Raw genomic sequence first — 18,133 nt, forward strand, 5'->3', positions numbered from 1 at the left:
TGCATGTTTTCTCTTCCAGTGGACCGCCAGCCTCAAACTTACATTTTTTTTAATTGTGAGTGGGCCTAATCAAATTATTTCATGAGTTAATAATGATGGATCACAAGTTTTTGTATCGAACCACATTCAAATAAAACTGTTTATATGTTTGCGTCATTTGAGAAAAAAATTTTTATTTTCAGATTACCGAACTGGACCATGTTTCAGGAGTATCAAAAATCAGTTTTGTGCTGGTCAGCTCACAGGGGTCACATGCACCAAACAGCTTTGCTGCGCAACAGTGGGTGTGGCATGGGGCCATCCTTGTGAAAGATGTCCCGCAACTTTGGATTGTGAAAGAGGGTTCATCACTAATATACAATCAAAATCGTGTCAAGGTATTTGTGAAAATAAATATTGATCTGTACTTGTGTTTGGAATTACATGTTAAAATATGACTTTTTTTTGGTTTTTTTTCAGTTTTATGATCGGGTTGGGTATACTTGGTCAGTAATAGAACCTCAGTTGTTCTCATGGGAAATCACTGCCAGGGTCCTTGGGTGATAGGGTCCACTAAATATAGTAAATATCCTCGCAAAAAAATCACTTAGAGGTTAATCACTCCAATATTCTTAACCGGCGAGTGTACTGATGTGAAAATGTTCTGTGAGAGTATGGGTCAGGTCAGTTATACTAAACACCTAAACTTATAGTGAGCATCAATTCTCTGCTCTAACTTGAACTCTGTGTTTTTGAATAACTTCATGTTCGGTTCTTGGCCATATCCCTAGAAGAGCTCCTCTGCTCCTTTTCTTAAAAAGGGTTTTGCAGACAAGAGCAGCCTCCTCATTTATTTAGATATGGCCTTTATCAGTTGCAGTTATACTATAATATCCCACGTACAGGGGTTCAGCAAAATGGTAACAGGGACCACACCTTCTATTCCAAACGCTGTTGCGAAACCTCTGAGAAATCTCCACAGTATGCTACTTCTTCACATCTACATGAACCACAATTCATGTTATACTACTTCGTGTTAGAGCAATGGGCAAAATTGCCTAAGCTCTTCCCACATGGGACACCATAGAATGATGATGATGGGTCGGGTATCGCAGACCCATCTTTGAGTAAATTTTATATAAATTATTTATACAACTTTCATTTGTAATATTTTGATTGATTAATGATCATATCATTTTAACTATATTGTGAACATAGAATGAATGCAATTAACCATTGGTAGCGAGAACCTAAAGAAAGTAGTTCCTAACACCTGTTGGTAAATGAAAGAAATACATATGATTTTGTCTGTAAATTAGGTAAAAATGTAAATTAGGCAAATCTCAGCCTGTCCACCAATTTATAATGTCAATCTCTCGAAGCAACCTAGCCTTGAACTTTCTCTAGTTACACTGCTGGTTGTAATCCCCTACCTGTGAAGAAGTGTCCCCCTCCCATCATGAATCATCAATAAACGATTCAGTGGTTTACTAAAAGCATTATTTAATTTGATGAGAGCAATTAAAGGGTTGAATTGTTTTATGGAATTAATCTATCATACAATGTATAAATTTTTGTTCTTACGTTGTGGAATTATGCATCATATGTATATCATTATTTAACTTTTTTTTTAGATGTTGATGAGTGTGAAGCAATACCAGGCATATGCGAGAATGGGAAATGTGTGAACTCTGTCGGTTCTTTCAGATGTGATTGCAGTGAAGGCTTCTTGTATAATGAAGTTTCGGGTGCATGTGAAGGTAGATATTGGTTTCTGTTTTTTTCCCCCTGGAGGAAGTAGTATAGCTATTCTTCATGATGTTAAAATGTATTTTTTCAAAGTACAAATCGTGCAATATTTCTATTCTCAATTTATTTTATATTGAAGTGGGTCTGCAATATTCTTGCTCCGGACTCTGACTTTCCAAGTTTGTGCACATCAAGCGACACATCTTAATTTTGCATTCTTCTTCGTTGGTTGAAATCAATTGTGACTGTAGTATGACAATTTTCCATTACACACAATTTGAGGAGACATGATGTGACCGTCTTTGATGTTCTGACATCAAGTGGATCCTCTGGGCCACCAACTCATTGCCTGTTATGTAATTTGTCATCACATGCACATATTATGACTGAACTCAGCAATTTGATCAAGTACAAGTCAGAGCATGTGTAGTGTGAACCCACCTTTATGAATTAAAGTCATCTTTATCAGGAAGTTCAATAACAATTGGCCTTTCTTTTGATGGAATTCTTTCTTTCTTTAAATGCACAAACTTTCCCATTTTGTTCAGAAGTTTAATGAATTTTGTATTATTTAAATTATCTGATGATCTAAAGTAATAGTTATGTAAGATACATGCTATATCTATTATTCAATATAAATTCATTTTCTCAACTTTTCTCTTTCGCAGATGTAAATGAATGTGAGACGCAGCCAAATCTATGTGCTCATGGTAAATGTGTAAACATGGATGGTGGTTTCAAATGTCTATGTGATTTTGGCTACGTTCCAGCTAGTAATCAAAGATCTTGCTTGGGTTTGTTGATAAAATAATAATTCTTTGCACACATTACTCAATGTAGTATGATGCCTATACTACTTCATTCAAAAAGTTCTGAAATGTATTTTATTATGAAAGAATGAATACAGGTAGAACCTGTTTATTTGATGTTTTCTTCAAAGTAAATGCCCTGTTTAATTATGCATTTTTGCCACAAAGATATAAATGTGGATTGCAAGATTTTTTTTGTCACATCCTACAATGTATTGGTTACTGCTCGTTCATTCTCCCTTAAGCAAATTCTTTATCCAAGGAAAAAGGGACGTGGGGCAAGATCAGGGGAATAAGTTGGTTGTAGAAGTATTAAAATGTGATGTTTTCACAGGTAATCTAGCACCAGGAGGGACCTGTGAGCTGGCACATTATCGTACCCATGACTTGGCCTTCCAAGATCTGGTTACTTGCCTCTCACCAAATCATGCAGATGTTTAAAGACTCACAGGTCCCTTCTGATGTCTGATTACCTATCAAAAAAATCACATTCCTATACTTCCAAAACCACCACCAGATCAACCGTAACCCTCTGCTATGTCCCCCTAGGGGATATAAGATTGTGTGAAGCTTATATCCCTTAGAATAGACGGGGTCATAGTGGAAACGTCCAAGACCAGCAAACCGCCCACACCAGACCAGACAGCCACAAGCCAACCAGTAGCAAGACCCATTCCACAATTTCCACTTCCCCACTTATTGTACATAAAATGACGTATCAAGTACATAGATATGGGGGAAAATGGGCAGGTCACGAGTGGGTCCCATGGAAAACTAGTTATACAGGTAATTCCAAAACCAGCTTTTTTTTCCCCCCTGATCTTGCCCCGTGTGACTTTTTACTTTTTCCTCAAATAAAATATTTGCTTAAGGGGCAAGGACCCTCAGGTTCCAAAGTTCAGGGACAAAGACACTGGAAGATATGACAAAAAAGGCGGGTAATTCCGATCTTTGCAAAACTACATAATTAAACAGGGTATTTACTTTGAGGGAAACACAGGATAAGCAGGTTCTATCTGTATTCATTTTTCTGTCCCAAAATAAGTTTTGGAACTTTTTCCAATATAGTAGTATATACACACTTATATATAAGTTGAAACAGTTATAAATTTAAGTAAGAATTTTTAAATTTTTTTTAACTTCATGAGCATATGAAGCAAAGTTTGTTTATGAATACACTTGATTCTGTGATGTGTACATATTTTTTCCTGCCTCAATCGGATAAAAGATTTATAAAAAAAAATTCACATTTCTGTGAAATGATGAAACTTCATACAACTGTTTTTTTTCTTTTTTTTTAATTCAAGCAGACTTGTAAAATTAGTTTGTAAAATTGAAAATTTTTAAAGATGTTTAAAATAATGGCATGTTTTTTGTGAGCAGAGTTATTAGTTTATAAAGCATGTCAGTCTGTAAATTCAGGTGATCAATGTTGTTTTGTTAAAATTAGTCTATATTTTGCTGGTTTTGTAACTTTCTGTAAAAATAGGGGGCAGATTACAATTAAATAATATAAATAAAATAAACAAAATTTGAATCACAAATCCCCTTAATTAATTGCAAAAAAATTTTGATGGTGTCATATTTTGTTTCAAAGAAAAAAGAAAATATGAAATTCACATCATTTTTTGCAAATAATTTGTACTTGCAGTGAAATTTCTTTATAGTAATACCCTCTATAACAATAATCGCTTGTGTAACAATATTGCTCTCTGGTCCAAGCACACTTGTATATCATAGTGTTAATATATTCCCTCTATAACAATAAGTCCTTATAACCATACATTTTTCTGGTTTTTATGCCGATATGAACCTTAGGAATATTCGTATTAGCATAACAAGCAAAAAAATGCCTTTGAGAAATGGCTGAGAAAATAATACATCTTTCTTTCACTGAAATTCACATCATTTTTTGCAAATAATTTGTACTTGCAGTGAAATTTCTTTATAGTAATACCCTCTATAACAATAATCGCTTGTGTAACAATATTGCTCTCTGGTCCAAGCACACTTGTATATCATAGTGTTAATATATTCCCTCTATAACAATAAGTCCTTATAACCATACATTTTTCTGGTTTTTATGCCGATATGAACCTTAGGAATATTCGTATTAGCATAACAAGCAAAAAAATGCCTTTGAGAAATGGCTGAGAAAATAATACATCTTTCTTTCACTGTGTATTGTTTTTTTTTTCAGTTTGGTTAAGTTAATTTGTTATTTACGTTTTTTACTTTAAATTTAGATACAAGACAAGGCAATTGCTACATTGATATTGTAAATGGAAAATGCAGCAATCCTTTAGCTGTAAGATTATCAAAAGTAGAATGCTGTTGTGGTGAAAATATGGGAAAAGGGTGGGGTGGACCACCTTGTGAAGCATGTCCACTTCCTGGATCAGGTGTGTGAAGCAGTTATTTGTTCATAAATAACTCTTTCGTGTGCATATTAAAAAAAAAAAACAAGTCTTTATTTCATATATAGTAATAATGAACTTGCCTCATTTCCATTTTGGAATCAATTTTATTAATAGATACGCATAACCATCTTTGCATTGCTGGAGGAACTATAGACATCAATGAATGTGATTTGCGACCAGACTTGTGTGAAAATGGGAAATGTACAAATACACCATCATCATATATCTGTGAATGCAACAAAGGTTACAGGGCTCGCAATAATGATAAAGAGTGTGTGGGTAAGAACTTTGTTGCTTAAAAATCACTTGCTGTTAATGATATGATTTTTCTTCCCTTCTTGTGTCTGAAAATCTTACATGTTAACTTATATAAAAACTTGTAGCACCCAGAATCATTCGAATGTTAGAATTATCCATGTTTTTTAATGAAATTCTGCAGACCTCTGGGAATTTAATCAACTATATTAGTTATGGCCAAGCCAAATAAGGGAGGAGGGAACAGAAGTTTTTTCGTTGTTGAGGAACGGGAATTACCTAATTTATTTTTTATCAAACTTATGTATACTCGTGTTTTTGCAGAGTAATTTTAATCAAAAATTGATTCTTGTATTGGGAGAGTGGGTTACTTTTATACACCGGTTCGTTTTCAGAGAGAAAAATTCAATTTGAAGCTTACCCACTACCCTGTAGCATGGACGCACAGTCTCTGACCTGCAAAAGGATTCCATTCAGTCCATGAAAGATGCTCCTAAAAAACTATTAGTCTACACATCCTGATAATTACATTAAAAGAAAGGTTTTGATTGTTTTTTATTGTAACTTTTATTTCTGAGAAACACATTTTTCCCTACAAAATAGTTTTTTTTTTTTGGGAGGCGGTGGAGTTTAGCTTATTCATGGATTGAAGAACATGGCCTGGGGTGACGCACACAGATTTTTCCAAGTCAGTTAAGTCAGAGTAATAGAAAGTGTGAAACATTTTTAATGTCTGAAATATCATTTACTTTCAAATTGAATACTTATAACTTTTGATTATTTAAATTTCTATAATATATATCTAGGGTTTTTTCTTTTTTCGTAATTATTGCATTTCTAATTCTTTGTGTAGAATTTTTTTTTCTTGAACATCAATATTCCAATTATCTCAAGAATATGTATTATTTTAAAATACAGATGTTGATGAATGTAGGAATTCTTCAATCTGCCAAAATGGGAGATGTATGAACACGATAGGGAGTTTCAGTTGCATTTGCCCACCAGGTTATGATCTCACGTCTGATGGATCACGTTGTACTGGTAAGTGATGCATTTTCATTTGACTATTTAAATATTGAACCTAATTAAAATTAATTGACAACAAATTTATGGTTTCTTGTATGAGTTTTTGACTATTATAAGTTTTCCACTCTTAGAAATTATATTGTAAATAATCATTCAAAATGTTTTTAGTGAGGTTTTGTCATTTGTTTATTGCCACAATTCAAATAAAAGGATGTAAAAGTAAAATCACCATTTTTGGGTTTCAAATTCACTCAAAAATATTAAAGATTTACTATTCTAATTTTTTTTTTAATTTTATATTTTATAAGTCAACTGCTATTTTACAGCATCTAATCTAATCAAGGCTGGACAAATCTCCAAAAATTTACATGCCCGACCAGGCATGAAACTTAAATAAGAGATGCCCTAATCAATATTTTACATGCCTTAAACAACTAGACCAGAATCAAACATTAACGTTGTTTCCTAGCCTACACAGGCTGTCTAATGGCTTACAAATAGCCTTTTTGTGGGGTTATGAAGTGCCTGAAAAATATTGTCACAGGATTTAATCACTTAAAATGAATATTTAAAAACAAATTGATTTATTTACATAAATATCAGAAGTAGTACAATTTTTTCAACCAAAATTTTGAAAGAAATTTGAAAATTCAAAAATAGAATGTGGTCACCAATTGAAAATCTAAAATTAATCAAACAGCTAATTATAATTTTTCATGTTGTTGGCATCGGTCACCAAGTTACCATTCACCGGGCTTATAGATTCATAATCAGTTTACAGTACGGAACTGGACTTGGGCAAGCACAGGACTAGGATAGGGTAGCCTGATCACGCTACTATTAAACCAGACATGCACCTCGTCCATATTCCTCTGTGGAACATGTAGTGAAACCTGGCGTGAAGTTTGCTTCTGTGTAATGCTTGTTATGTGTAGTGCTGCCATCTGCCACCAGTTTTTCAAACTATGAGTGAAGTGTAATGATTGAATGATTTATCATCATAGGCCTGTTGGTCTCTGTGGTGAGACTTTTTAATGGGGAAGATCAGCTCACATTTATGCCTCAAAGTTGGGAACTACAGAAAACCAACTTCAGCCAACCACCACTGTAATGACGGTGGGGTTCTAACCTCGAAATTATCTCCTACTCACGATGCGAGTCCGTCACTATGAGCACTCGACCACCAAAAAAACTTTCTGGGGGGCATATAGTGTTGAATTGTAAAGCAATGCATAAAATTACCTGTTGGCACTAAAAGCCTGGAACTTGGATGATTTAGTTCAGTGTTCTTCAAACTTTTTCTCATTGCAGACTGCTGAACATTCTCATAAACTGGCATAAATGGGAAAATAATTTGCAAACCATGAAAAAAAATATTATAAGGGAAAATTTCCTAACTTTCTGCAAAAAAAATTAAATATTAAATATTATTAAATTATTATATAATTATTATTATATATAATTTAATATTAAATATAATATTTATAAATACAAATTACAAAAATATGTATAAATATTTATACCTTGCTATTACTAATGTAAGAAACACCCCTTAAGCTAGTACTTCTGCTACCATCTATTGAATAGAAACAAAATTATATGTTTCGATTCTTCAAATAAAATCTTTGTTCGTTAATTGATTGCAGTAGGAAAATACGTAACATGAGATGTGAAATTATAAGTTTTTTTTATTTTTATGCTGCATACCTGTATAAATTTCATGCTGGTTAAAATACTGGTTAATATGTTTTTACGAGTATGTTTGCTGCTAAATTATATTTTGCAATTACCAAACTAGCATAGTAACTGGTATTTTGGCGCATAAAATTTACACCAACATACAGCATAAAAATTAATAATTTATTATTCTATACTACATGTCATTCATTTTCTTGCTGCACATCAGTTTAAAACCAATGATTTTATTTTAAGAATTATAACAGACAGTTTTGTGTGTGCTTTCATTTGATAGATGGCGGCAAAAGTCCTAGCGAAAACTTTTCTATTTCAAACTATTTATGGCGATTTCCTTTTTATACAAAAAATATCGGTACAGAAAGCTAATAAAACTCAAACTCATTCGTCAATGCTCAAGGCAACATAATTTATCCTTGTGACTCACACAAACTTCACTTGATATACACAAATGTTAGTAGTAACCTTTAACAAACTTCTTTCGTTCACATATCATTGGTCTGAAGTAACCAAGAAAACCAAAGAAGCCAAAGGGTCAAAGATTCTAGCCTATGAGCATAGTTGCAGTGTAGGAAGGCTCAGAATTGCATGAGGCTGTTAAATTTTATGAACGTAAAAATAGAACAAAATACGTTGACTGCGCATTTGCACCACGGCTGCCAAAAAAATCATTTTTGTGGTATTTCACGTATATATGTGGAACAGTTGCATTATTGTCAATGATAATTTTTTTTAAAAATGAAAGTTTTTTATTAAATTTTAAATTAAAATAATGAAAGTTCAAAATTTTTGGTTGTAAATCATCAAACATTAGATTAAAAAAATACATGCCCAGTTGAAATTTTTACATGCTTCAAGCATGTCAGGCAATGGATTTGTACAGCTCTTATACTCATATAATAATTTTTGCATCACATTCTATAAATACAGTTGGACCCTGTTACATGAAACAAACAAATTTCTTTATTTAACTAATTTTTTTTAGCAGTGTCTGTGTTTATATTAGTGTTAATCTCAGCCAATGTAGGCTTGCATGTCTCTTGATGCAAAGTTGTTGCTTTATTGATTGTCAATTTTATTTATTATTATTAAATATTCTTTTCCCTCTCCAAAAATGAAAAAAAAAAACAGATCAGGATGAATGTTCAATCACTGGAATGTGTGCCAATGGTGTTTGTTCAAATACGAATGGTGGATACATTTGCCGCTGTCACCCAGGTTATACATTATCACCAACAAGGCAGTCCTGCATTGGTAACTCTTTCTTCTTTTTTTTAATATTCAAATAGTTTTATTTTCAGTGTAATCTTGTAAAAAAAACTGATTAGGATGAATGCTGGTATAATAATAATTTTCAAAGAGAAATGTATGTGTGTGTAAAAATATTACTGTTTATACAAACAAAACAACAATATAATTATGTTTGTATTCTTTTGAACTTTTTAATGTTTATTTAACATGATGAAATATACAATAATGCTAATTTGCTATAATAATTTTAATTTGTGCAATCAGTTCTTTTTCTTTCTTTTTTTTTCCTCTGAAATTTTCACTCACATGTACAGTACAACCTCGTTAAGTAGGACCCATTAAGACCAGAGAAGATCCAGGATATTGAAAATCTGAGTTAACCAGAGAATGTGGAAAAATGGAATGAAATACATTACACAATCTTATAGAAAAGTAGCTTTATGTTGAACAAATCAACTATATATGAATTGAATCATATTTACACAAGGTAAAGACGTTATGTTAATAAAAGTCTACTTTTCACGAAAAATGGTTGTAATCTTCTGCTGTGGGAGTCTTTAGTCTGTCTTTAGCCGCATGATCGCTCATCTGCTTTAGCATAAGAAGCTCAGACGGTGTTGTCTCTTGGCTATAGAGTCTGCACCTTCATTGTTTTCAGCATCTTTAGTTGAACAGGAAGTGATTATTTCTTCATCTGTTAGTGTGCCATAACCTCTGTCACTGTCCACATCTAACCAATTACTAATGTCACTGACATCAACATCTGAGCAGACATCAGTTTTTTTAAACATGTCAATAAAATCTTTAGACATCGTTTTGTTGAATTCTTTTTCATTCTAACTTGTTTGTTTTTTTCTTTTTCAATCATGTTAGTGGCAAATTGCACACACTAGGACATAACTTCTTCCACGACCTTCTCAAAGTGCTTCTCACAACCTGGTCCCAAGAGACGGCAACCATATAAATAACTGTCTTAACATTAAAAGGTTTGAGAATCTCCACCATGTTCTCCTTCATCTTCTAGCAGTTGACTTGGTATCAGCCGTCTGTAAACTTTCTTGATATTCTCAAGAACTTCCAGTCCATTCACTTCACCAGCGCTGCCACATTAGATATTAAAAACTTAACTGTAATGTCGACTTCAACCAGTTCATTAGCTGTCGGATGCATCTGTGCATTGTCAGGAAGACAGTGTTGATAGGTAGGTCACATGACCCTAACTTTTTGTCCCTCTCCCGTTACACGTTAGTCATTCCTTTTGCTTCTCAGATTTAAATTCAAATACCATTTTCTTCCCCATTTCATGTCTGGGTTATCCGGAGATCCAATTTGAAGGGGGTCTGACTTAACGAGGTTACACTGTATGTATTTTAATGATTTACCAAAATTTATAGCATTGTGACTGGGGCTGTACCATTTGCTGCAGGGGTTCCCAGGCTTACATCTTACATGTTAACATGTCTCCTGAAAAGAGGTTTCCCCATCATTCTGTCGTAGTTTTTCCTTGGTAGTGATGAACCCTGATCATACTTATTATTTTAAATTGATTTTGATATTATGTAAAGTAATTTTCATAATGTTTCAGATATTGATGAATGTAAAGAGAATGGTCGAATATGCCTCAGAGGTAGATGTGAAAACCAACCAGGAAGTTACAAATGCATTTGTCAAGATGGATTCATTTTATCTCCTGATGGAGATTTCTGTTTAGGTAATAATGGTTTTTGAAAGCATTTTTTTTTTTTCAAATATTTTCCTAGTACTTTTACTCCTTTTAATTGTTTTGTTTTTATAGAAGGATTTCCCCCTCACTCTTTTCTTGCTGCAGTCTTTTCGTATATTATAGAAAATGAGTATGAAAAAACTGCAGCAAGAAAAGAATAAGGAGAAAATTCTTCCCTAAAACTAAAGCTTTTGTGCTCTATAGATTAGTGTTGTTAATTAGTGTTATTAAGATTTCAAAGAAACTACATTGAAACACCTATATAACAATACTCAAGAGACTGGAGAAACGTACAATTATAAAACAGTTGTTGTTGTATATGGAAACGTTAACACTATGAAAAGTTTATCAGTACCAGAAAGTAATGCCATTGTATAGCTGATAGTCGTAAACATTTTTTTTCAAAGATAGTCTAATTAAATATACTATCTACAGCGTGTCCCACAATCAACTGATGGTTTTAAAAATGGGATACAAAAAAAAAAACAGTGACAAATATTAAAGTCGTTCTTGTAGAATATAAATGTGCGAAGTCAGGAATTTCAGCTATGTTGTTCATGTTGCAAGAGGTTGTATAGTTATTTAAAAAGGTTATTTTTTTTTATAGGGTGGAATTTTTTTTTCACAGAGATATTCAAATTCAAAAATTGGAGGAAAGTTGGGGGGGGGGGGAGAGGAAGCATTGTCCGTTAGTTTTTGTTCTTTTTAAATTTTCCTCTGATATTTGAATTCCAGTATCTCTGAGAATATTGCAATTAGAATAGTGGAAATTTTTTATGTTGGCATCAGGAGAGACAGGGCAACAACTTTTTAATTGAGTTTTTGGACACAGGGTGTTCATATAAAAAGTTAATTTTTTTAATTTTAATAATTATACAACCCCTTACAACATGAATGGCGTAGCTAAAATTCCTGACTTCACATATTTATATTCTGCAAAAATTACTTTAATATCTGTCTTTGTTTTCTTGCCATTTCATTTTTTTTATAAATCGTCAGTCGATTGTATGATACATAACAGAAGTTATGTATGTGTATTAGTTAAGGGGCAATCTTTTGCTAATGAATCTTTAAAAAAATGATAATTGGTATGTTTATTAAACTCAACGTTCTTGTGAGTCATAACTAAACTTTTAGGAGAGTGAAAAGCTTTAGTTTTTTGAGCTATCTACTGAAGGTGGTTGCTGCAACTGAATACAAAATATATGATTTTGCTCTGAATTCTACCATGAGTTAATAACCCAAATGAGTTATCCATAGTTTGCAGCCCAGAACTCTTCTGCCAAAATGAGAGGGCAATAGTTCACATCAAGACAATTTTTCGAATGAAACTTTCTCATTTGAAAGATAAGTGCATCACCTCACTTCAGACGTTGCTGAAAATGACAATCTTACTCACATCGCAGGAAAATTTCATACATAGTATGATGGGGAAAAAATGCTCTTCCTGTAGGCATTGGTAATTATGGAAGGAAAATGTATTATCTTTTTCTTCTTTGACAGTATTATTTTTTCTTTCTCACTCCCAGGGTTACTCTAGGGCCTTTCTTAACACCGTAACTTATATACATATATAAATAACATGATAACACACATGCGAACGGAAAAAAATTGTTCGTAACCCTAGGTGCAACTGAAATTACGTTTTTTTTTTTTTTTTTTTTGTCTTGTGCTAGCATTATTTTCATTTTGTCAATAGAGAGTTCTGTATTGTGATCAGAATTCTTGTTAAGGTACAGTCCCACGAGAGTTTGCTAGGGGACCCTTGGTAAGATAATTAAAGTTAAAGATAGTAAAAGTCTTTGTCAGGATCCGTGATCGTCTTGGGCCTCGGGGAAGCAATAATTTTTATGGCTTCCATTACAAAGGCAGCGCAACGAGCGTCTTCCTTTGAAAATGACCAAACAAGTACGGATTACTTCACACCGGCTGTGGTTTTTGCGGTTTATGTCCAACAAAGACTTTTATTAACTTTAATTATCTTACCAAGGGTCCCCAGCAAACTCTTGTGGGACTGTGCCTTTAGTCTTGTACTGGTGCTATAAAAACTAATGTGCTGAAAGTATTTCTAAATACATTGATCTCTCTTATGGATCGGTGCAATAAAACAAGAAAAAATGATGCAAAATGAGAGAGGAGTATAAGTAAATAGCATTATTTATATATATATATCTTTAATCGGGAGTGTGCAGAAAATCATCTTAAAGGTGAGAAAAATGATAAGCGAGAAATTACTTTAACTACAAACATCGCCAGGACAAGAGTAATAAAGTTTAAGAACTCATTAAATCAAGAGTCGAAATCAAGTTTTTCCTCTAAGATGCAAAACATTTGCTTCAAATCTCAAAACAAAAAAGAACGGAAAGACAGTTTCTTGTTATGGTTTTTTTAATTCTTTGTTTATTTGAAAGAAAAAAATGGAAAACCATAGTGTTGTCTGCAACTGTGGATAGCATACCAAATTTTTATCCTACTGGTCCAAGTTCAAATCCTTCTGGATACGAAAGCGCATTTTAGCGTTCATTCAGAGTAGGTGTCTGTATAATCAAAGGAAATTTTCTTAGAAACTGAAGCAAATGTCAGAAATTTCTTAATAATCAAAATCACTATTGTTTTCCAATAAATTTGGTTATTTGAATAAAATAAATTTTGATGTTTAGATTTTTTTTAGATTTTCAAATTATTTGTTAATATTGTTTATTCAGTAATCTAATTTTTAATAGACAGAAATGAATGTGAAGAGACAGGAATGTGCCACAATGGGATTTGTGTCAATGGAGATGGCACATTTAAATGCATATGCAATCCTGGATATAAAATATCACCTGATGGACATTTTTGTATAGGTAAATGATTTCTTCAATTATAAAAATTTAAATAAAATGTAATAAATTTGTTTATTTAAACATTTAACTATGTGTGTATGAATTATTACTATCAAGATCAAAGTTTTATATGAAATTTTCTACTCCTCAAAATCTCTTCCCCAAAACAGCAAACTATATCAGGTCCATTCTAAAGTCATCTTAAAATTTTTTTTTTGTCTGTTTGCTTCAGATATCAATGAATGTACAGAAACACCTGATGTTTGCTTCAACGGAAAGTGTGAGAATACTGATGGTAGTTTCAGATGTATCTGTTCAGATGGTTTTACGATTGGTCCTGGTGGCAGAGCTTGCCTTGGTAAAAGAACATTTTAATTTCTTCCACTTCACTTTTGTGATGAATTTTTTGTGCTTAAATTTTTTTTTTCATTTTTTTTTTGTATAAAATTTTTTCACTTTACCATATTTCTTATTATACTATTCAGTTTTCTTAACATATTAAATGTGAACAGGCAGTAGACTCTAACTACTTTCATTAATTGAATTGGAAATTCAGCAAACATGATTTGATTCAACAATTTCCTCCTTTTCTTGCCAAAATGTCTTGAAACTATTTAAATATTTTGAATAGTTCGGGTTTTCTAATTTTTACTATTTGTTTTAAAGAATGGACAAGCTCTGTGAATACCATAGTTTGATGGCTTTAATGACTTTTTTCACTGTCAAAAAATTTTCTCTACAAATTTGTCAAAAAATGTAATTTTATTTCAGTGTGAATGTTAATTTTTTTTAACTTTTATTTCACTGCCACATTGAGTGATAACAAATCAAAGCTATCATGTTCTATAAATTCATTCCCAGTTTTATCGAATGAATCAATAGAAAAGATTTTTATTTACTGAGTGACTGTTTAAAGTTGAAAAATAATGTACAAAGAACAGTTTATTTTCACAATATTATAGCTTCATTTTTTTTTTAAAATCCAGAATTCATAATTTATCATCCTTTATGAAATTAAAACTAATTTTTTCCCCCACACTAAAGAGCAAAAATTATTTTTCAATATTTTGAGTATATCATCGAAACTCACATCAGATATTTGCTGTGATGGCACAAGGGTAGGTAAAATCCCTATTTTTTTTATTTTATTCACAGCCCCTTTCTTTTCAGGAAGCATTATATCATTTACTTCCAAGAAAAAGTCAGTTGTTGAATATATAAATCTCAAGACCCTAAATTTGAGGTTTCAAATTCTGGCATAGACCAACTGTTTTATGTTAGAATTTTTGAAACATCAATATAAATGCCAGTGCCACGAAACTCGAGTGTGATAAGGAAAATGCAATGTCAAAAAAAAAAAACCACATCTGTTTCTATCAGGCAGTGCAGTTTGGTAAACATCCCATTTGATTTCCTAGTACTTATTACTACCTACCTTCCACTTATTTACTTAGATCTTATTCTCAAATTAATTTTTTTTTCCAGATACACGACGTGATTACTGTTACTCTTCTTACAAGAATGGGGAATGTACTCAGCCATCATCTATGGTTGTCACAAAATCAGCTTGCTGCTGTGCTGTTCGAGGTGCTATGACTCCAGCTTGGGGCACTCCTTGTTCTCCTTGCCCTACACCTGGTTCACAAGCTTACAATGGTCTCTGCCCAAGAGGGCCTGGATCTGGACATGAACTGGAAGGTTAAATTCATATATACATACTAGATGCATGCCTAAGTTTTTTTGGTCTGAACACTAATTTCCATGTTTATGAAATCGGGAACAATTTTTTCATATGACAAATTTAATAATTATAATTTTTTTTATGTAAAGTAAGCTCTTATTTTTCATAGATATCAATGAATGTATTGTGTTGCCAAATATTTGTCCTAATGGTGCCTGTGAAAACCTAAAAGGAAGTTATAGATGTATTTGTAATCCTGGGTATCAAGTAGATTCGACTGGAAAAATATGTTCAGGTATTAATAATATCAACCTGAATTATAATTTTTTGCATTCATTTTACTTGTTTTTTTTTAGCTCCTATCACATTATAAAGTGAATAAATTGATAAAACTCTTATATTTCATAAAATATTTTATTTCTTTTCTAGATATCAATGAGTGTGCTGTGAATTTACTTTTATGTGAAAATGGTCAGTGTCGAAATACACCTGGAAGTTTCCAATGTACATGCCCAACTGGATACAGGCATAATGTTTTAACCAACACATGTGATGGTAATTATTCATATATTTGGAGTTTAAATAAATTGGGTATTAGTTTTTGACCTCGTATCTGTTGTGGACCGTTTATTATTGTATTTTTAGTATATGTGTCATTTATCATTCAAATTTTTTTACTCAAAATCCAGTGGTAGAAAGAATGTGGGAAGCTTCACATCCATATGGGTTGACTTATTAGGGGTAATTTCAGTTTCTCATGTGTGTTTCAGATATTGATGAATGCAAAGATACTGCTGATATATGTATAGGAGGTACATGCTTTAACACACAAGGGAGTTATCAGTGTGAATGTGAGCCAGGAACAGCCTTGGATTCAACTCGTAACATTTGTATTGGTAAGTGTTTTATTTATATATTTTTTACTTCTGAATCAAAAGTATTTTTTAAATTTTACCTATTATTTAAAAAGTTATGTTTAGCTGTTATATTTAGTTTATCAAATTTTTTTAGTTATGGTAATGGTAGAATTTCATTTTGTTACCTAAAAGTTATAAACTTATAATGAACCAATTTACTTAATGTTTTTATTTTGTTAGATAACAGACGAGGGTCTTGTTGGATGACAGTTAGAAATGGGCAGTGTGAAAATGATATAAAAATTCCTATGTTGAAATCAGAATGTTGCAGCTCAATAGGAAAAGCATGGGGAAGTCCATGCCAGCTCTGTTCAGAACTAGGTAACTTTTTCAAATACACTTTTTTGGCTGGGCTCAATATTTATTAGAGATTTTATGGCATACATATCAGTGTCATTCTCAACAGTAATTTTTGTGATTTTGTGTAATAATTGTAATTGTAAAAATAATAATTGTTGCATTTTGTATAATGCATATCAATTATATTTATTTGTTACTGATTTTTAAAATGCATAATGTAAAAAAAATGTTGCAAAACTTTTTTTTTTGACTATAAGTGCGATCTGATACAAAAAACAGAAAATACTGGTACAAAAATACAAAACCAAACAAAAAAAACACATAAATACATAGATTAGGAACATTCACTCTTTGACTCCAAAAGACTAAGGTGTCCTTCCAGTAGGTCTACAAAAATAATCTATTGTCTGTTGTTACATGGTAACCATCATTCATTTTTCAATTTATGTTATTTTTAAAATATTTTATCTTCTTTGTTTTAATGTAAAGTATCACAAAGAATTATTTAATATCAAATTATGTGTACCTCCACTTTCCATCTTATTTGTGTAATCGGTATTGCATTTTGTTAGTTATCAATTATCTGTATTTATTGCATGATTTCTTCATAGTTTATATCTTTTTCAAATGAGTAAATATTGAAATTTGAGCTCATATTCGCACGATCCATTATATTAAAAAGATTTAGTATTTTAGGGGCAATATAACAGAAAGAACTCTTTTTAAATAATGTTTTATTGACTCCTGGCACTTGATAAATATTCCTATATCAAGTAGATGTTCTATCGCTTTTCATGGTTAGCCTTATATTATTCACTGTTACAAATTTTACAATTCTATATACACTGCTGGCCACCCAAATTGCAACACCAAGAAACACAAGAGATATCGCAACAATATTTATTTTGTAGATAACATGTTGACCAAGCATCAAATGATTAAATTTATAGACTTCTGTGAAGTGTGGTTCCTGCCGAAATCAGTAGCCAGAGTAGCCGCCATTTTTGGAGATCACCGCTGCCACACGCCTCGGCATTGATTCAAAGAGACTTTGGATGTGTTCTTGAGGTACAGCAGACCAAGCAGCTTCCACGCGTTGCCAAAGTTGATCTGGTGTGGCAGCTGGGGATGTAATCTGGGTCAATCGTTGAGCAACCATGGACCACATGTTTTCTATCGGCGAAAGATCCGGACAGCGAGCTGGCCAGGGAAGCAATTCAATCTGGCGATTGACGAAGAACCTTTGGACAATGCGTGCCACGTGTGGTCGCGCATTATCCTGTTGAAATATGGCTGTGGGCAAGCCCTGAAGGTAAGGAAGGACAACTGGCTCCAACACCTCGGAGATGTAGCGCTGGCTTTTTAAAGTACCGGCAATGCGTACTAGAGGAGTGCGAGTGTGATATCCAATACTGCCCCATACCATAATACCCGGTGCAGGACCAGTGTGGCGGTGCATAACGCAGCTGTTCAGCATCCTCTCTCCACGGTGTCTCCAGACTC

At 32.7% G+C, this 18,133-nt stretch overlaps 1 protein-coding gene across 2 annotated transcripts in view; it reads left to right on the forward strand.

Moving 5' to 3' along the window:
* LOC149088779 (fibrillin-1-like) overlaps positions 1 to 18,133 on the forward strand; it is a 269,191-nt gene that overhangs the window by 204,879 nt on the left and 46,179 nt on the right. Inside the window, exons 5-19 of one of the 2 annotated variants that reach the window (XM_089250032.1) lie at positions 183 to 377; positions 1,614 to 1,739; positions 2,397 to 2,522; positions 4,784 to 4,939; positions 5,072 to 5,236; positions 6,131 to 6,253; positions 9,065 to 9,187; positions 10,770 to 10,895; positions 13,631 to 13,753; positions 13,965 to 14,090; positions 15,218 to 15,430; positions 15,583 to 15,708; positions 15,843 to 15,968; positions 16,184 to 16,309; positions 16,511 to 16,651. In XM_089250032.1, the coding sequence (XP_089106158.1) occupies positions 183 to 377; positions 1,614 to 1,739; positions 2,397 to 2,522; positions 4,784 to 4,939; positions 5,072 to 5,236; positions 6,131 to 6,253; positions 9,065 to 9,187; positions 10,770 to 10,895; positions 13,631 to 13,753; positions 13,965 to 14,090; positions 15,218 to 15,430; positions 15,583 to 15,708; positions 15,843 to 15,968; positions 16,184 to 16,309; positions 16,511 to 16,651 (2,121 nt within the window). Of the gene's footprint in view, positions 1 to 182; positions 378 to 1,613; positions 1,740 to 2,396; positions 2,523 to 4,783; positions 4,940 to 5,071; positions 5,237 to 6,130; positions 6,254 to 9,064; positions 9,188 to 10,769; positions 10,896 to 13,630; positions 13,754 to 13,964; positions 14,091 to 15,217; positions 15,431 to 15,582; positions 15,709 to 15,842; positions 15,969 to 16,183; positions 16,310 to 16,510; positions 16,652 to 18,133 lie in introns of those variants that run through there. The other variant, XM_089250035.1, reaches the window with a different exon arrangement.

The sequence above is a fragment of the Pholcus phalangioides genome, unplaced genomic scaffold, assembly GCF_987345545.1.
Source record: "Pholcus phalangioides strain wild (caught in Gottingen) unplaced genomic scaffold, Ppha-v1.0 ptg000003l_1, whole genome shotgun sequence".
NCBI classification, from domain to species: domain Eukaryota; kingdom Metazoa; phylum Arthropoda; class Arachnida; order Araneae; family Pholcidae; genus Pholcus; species Pholcus phalangioides.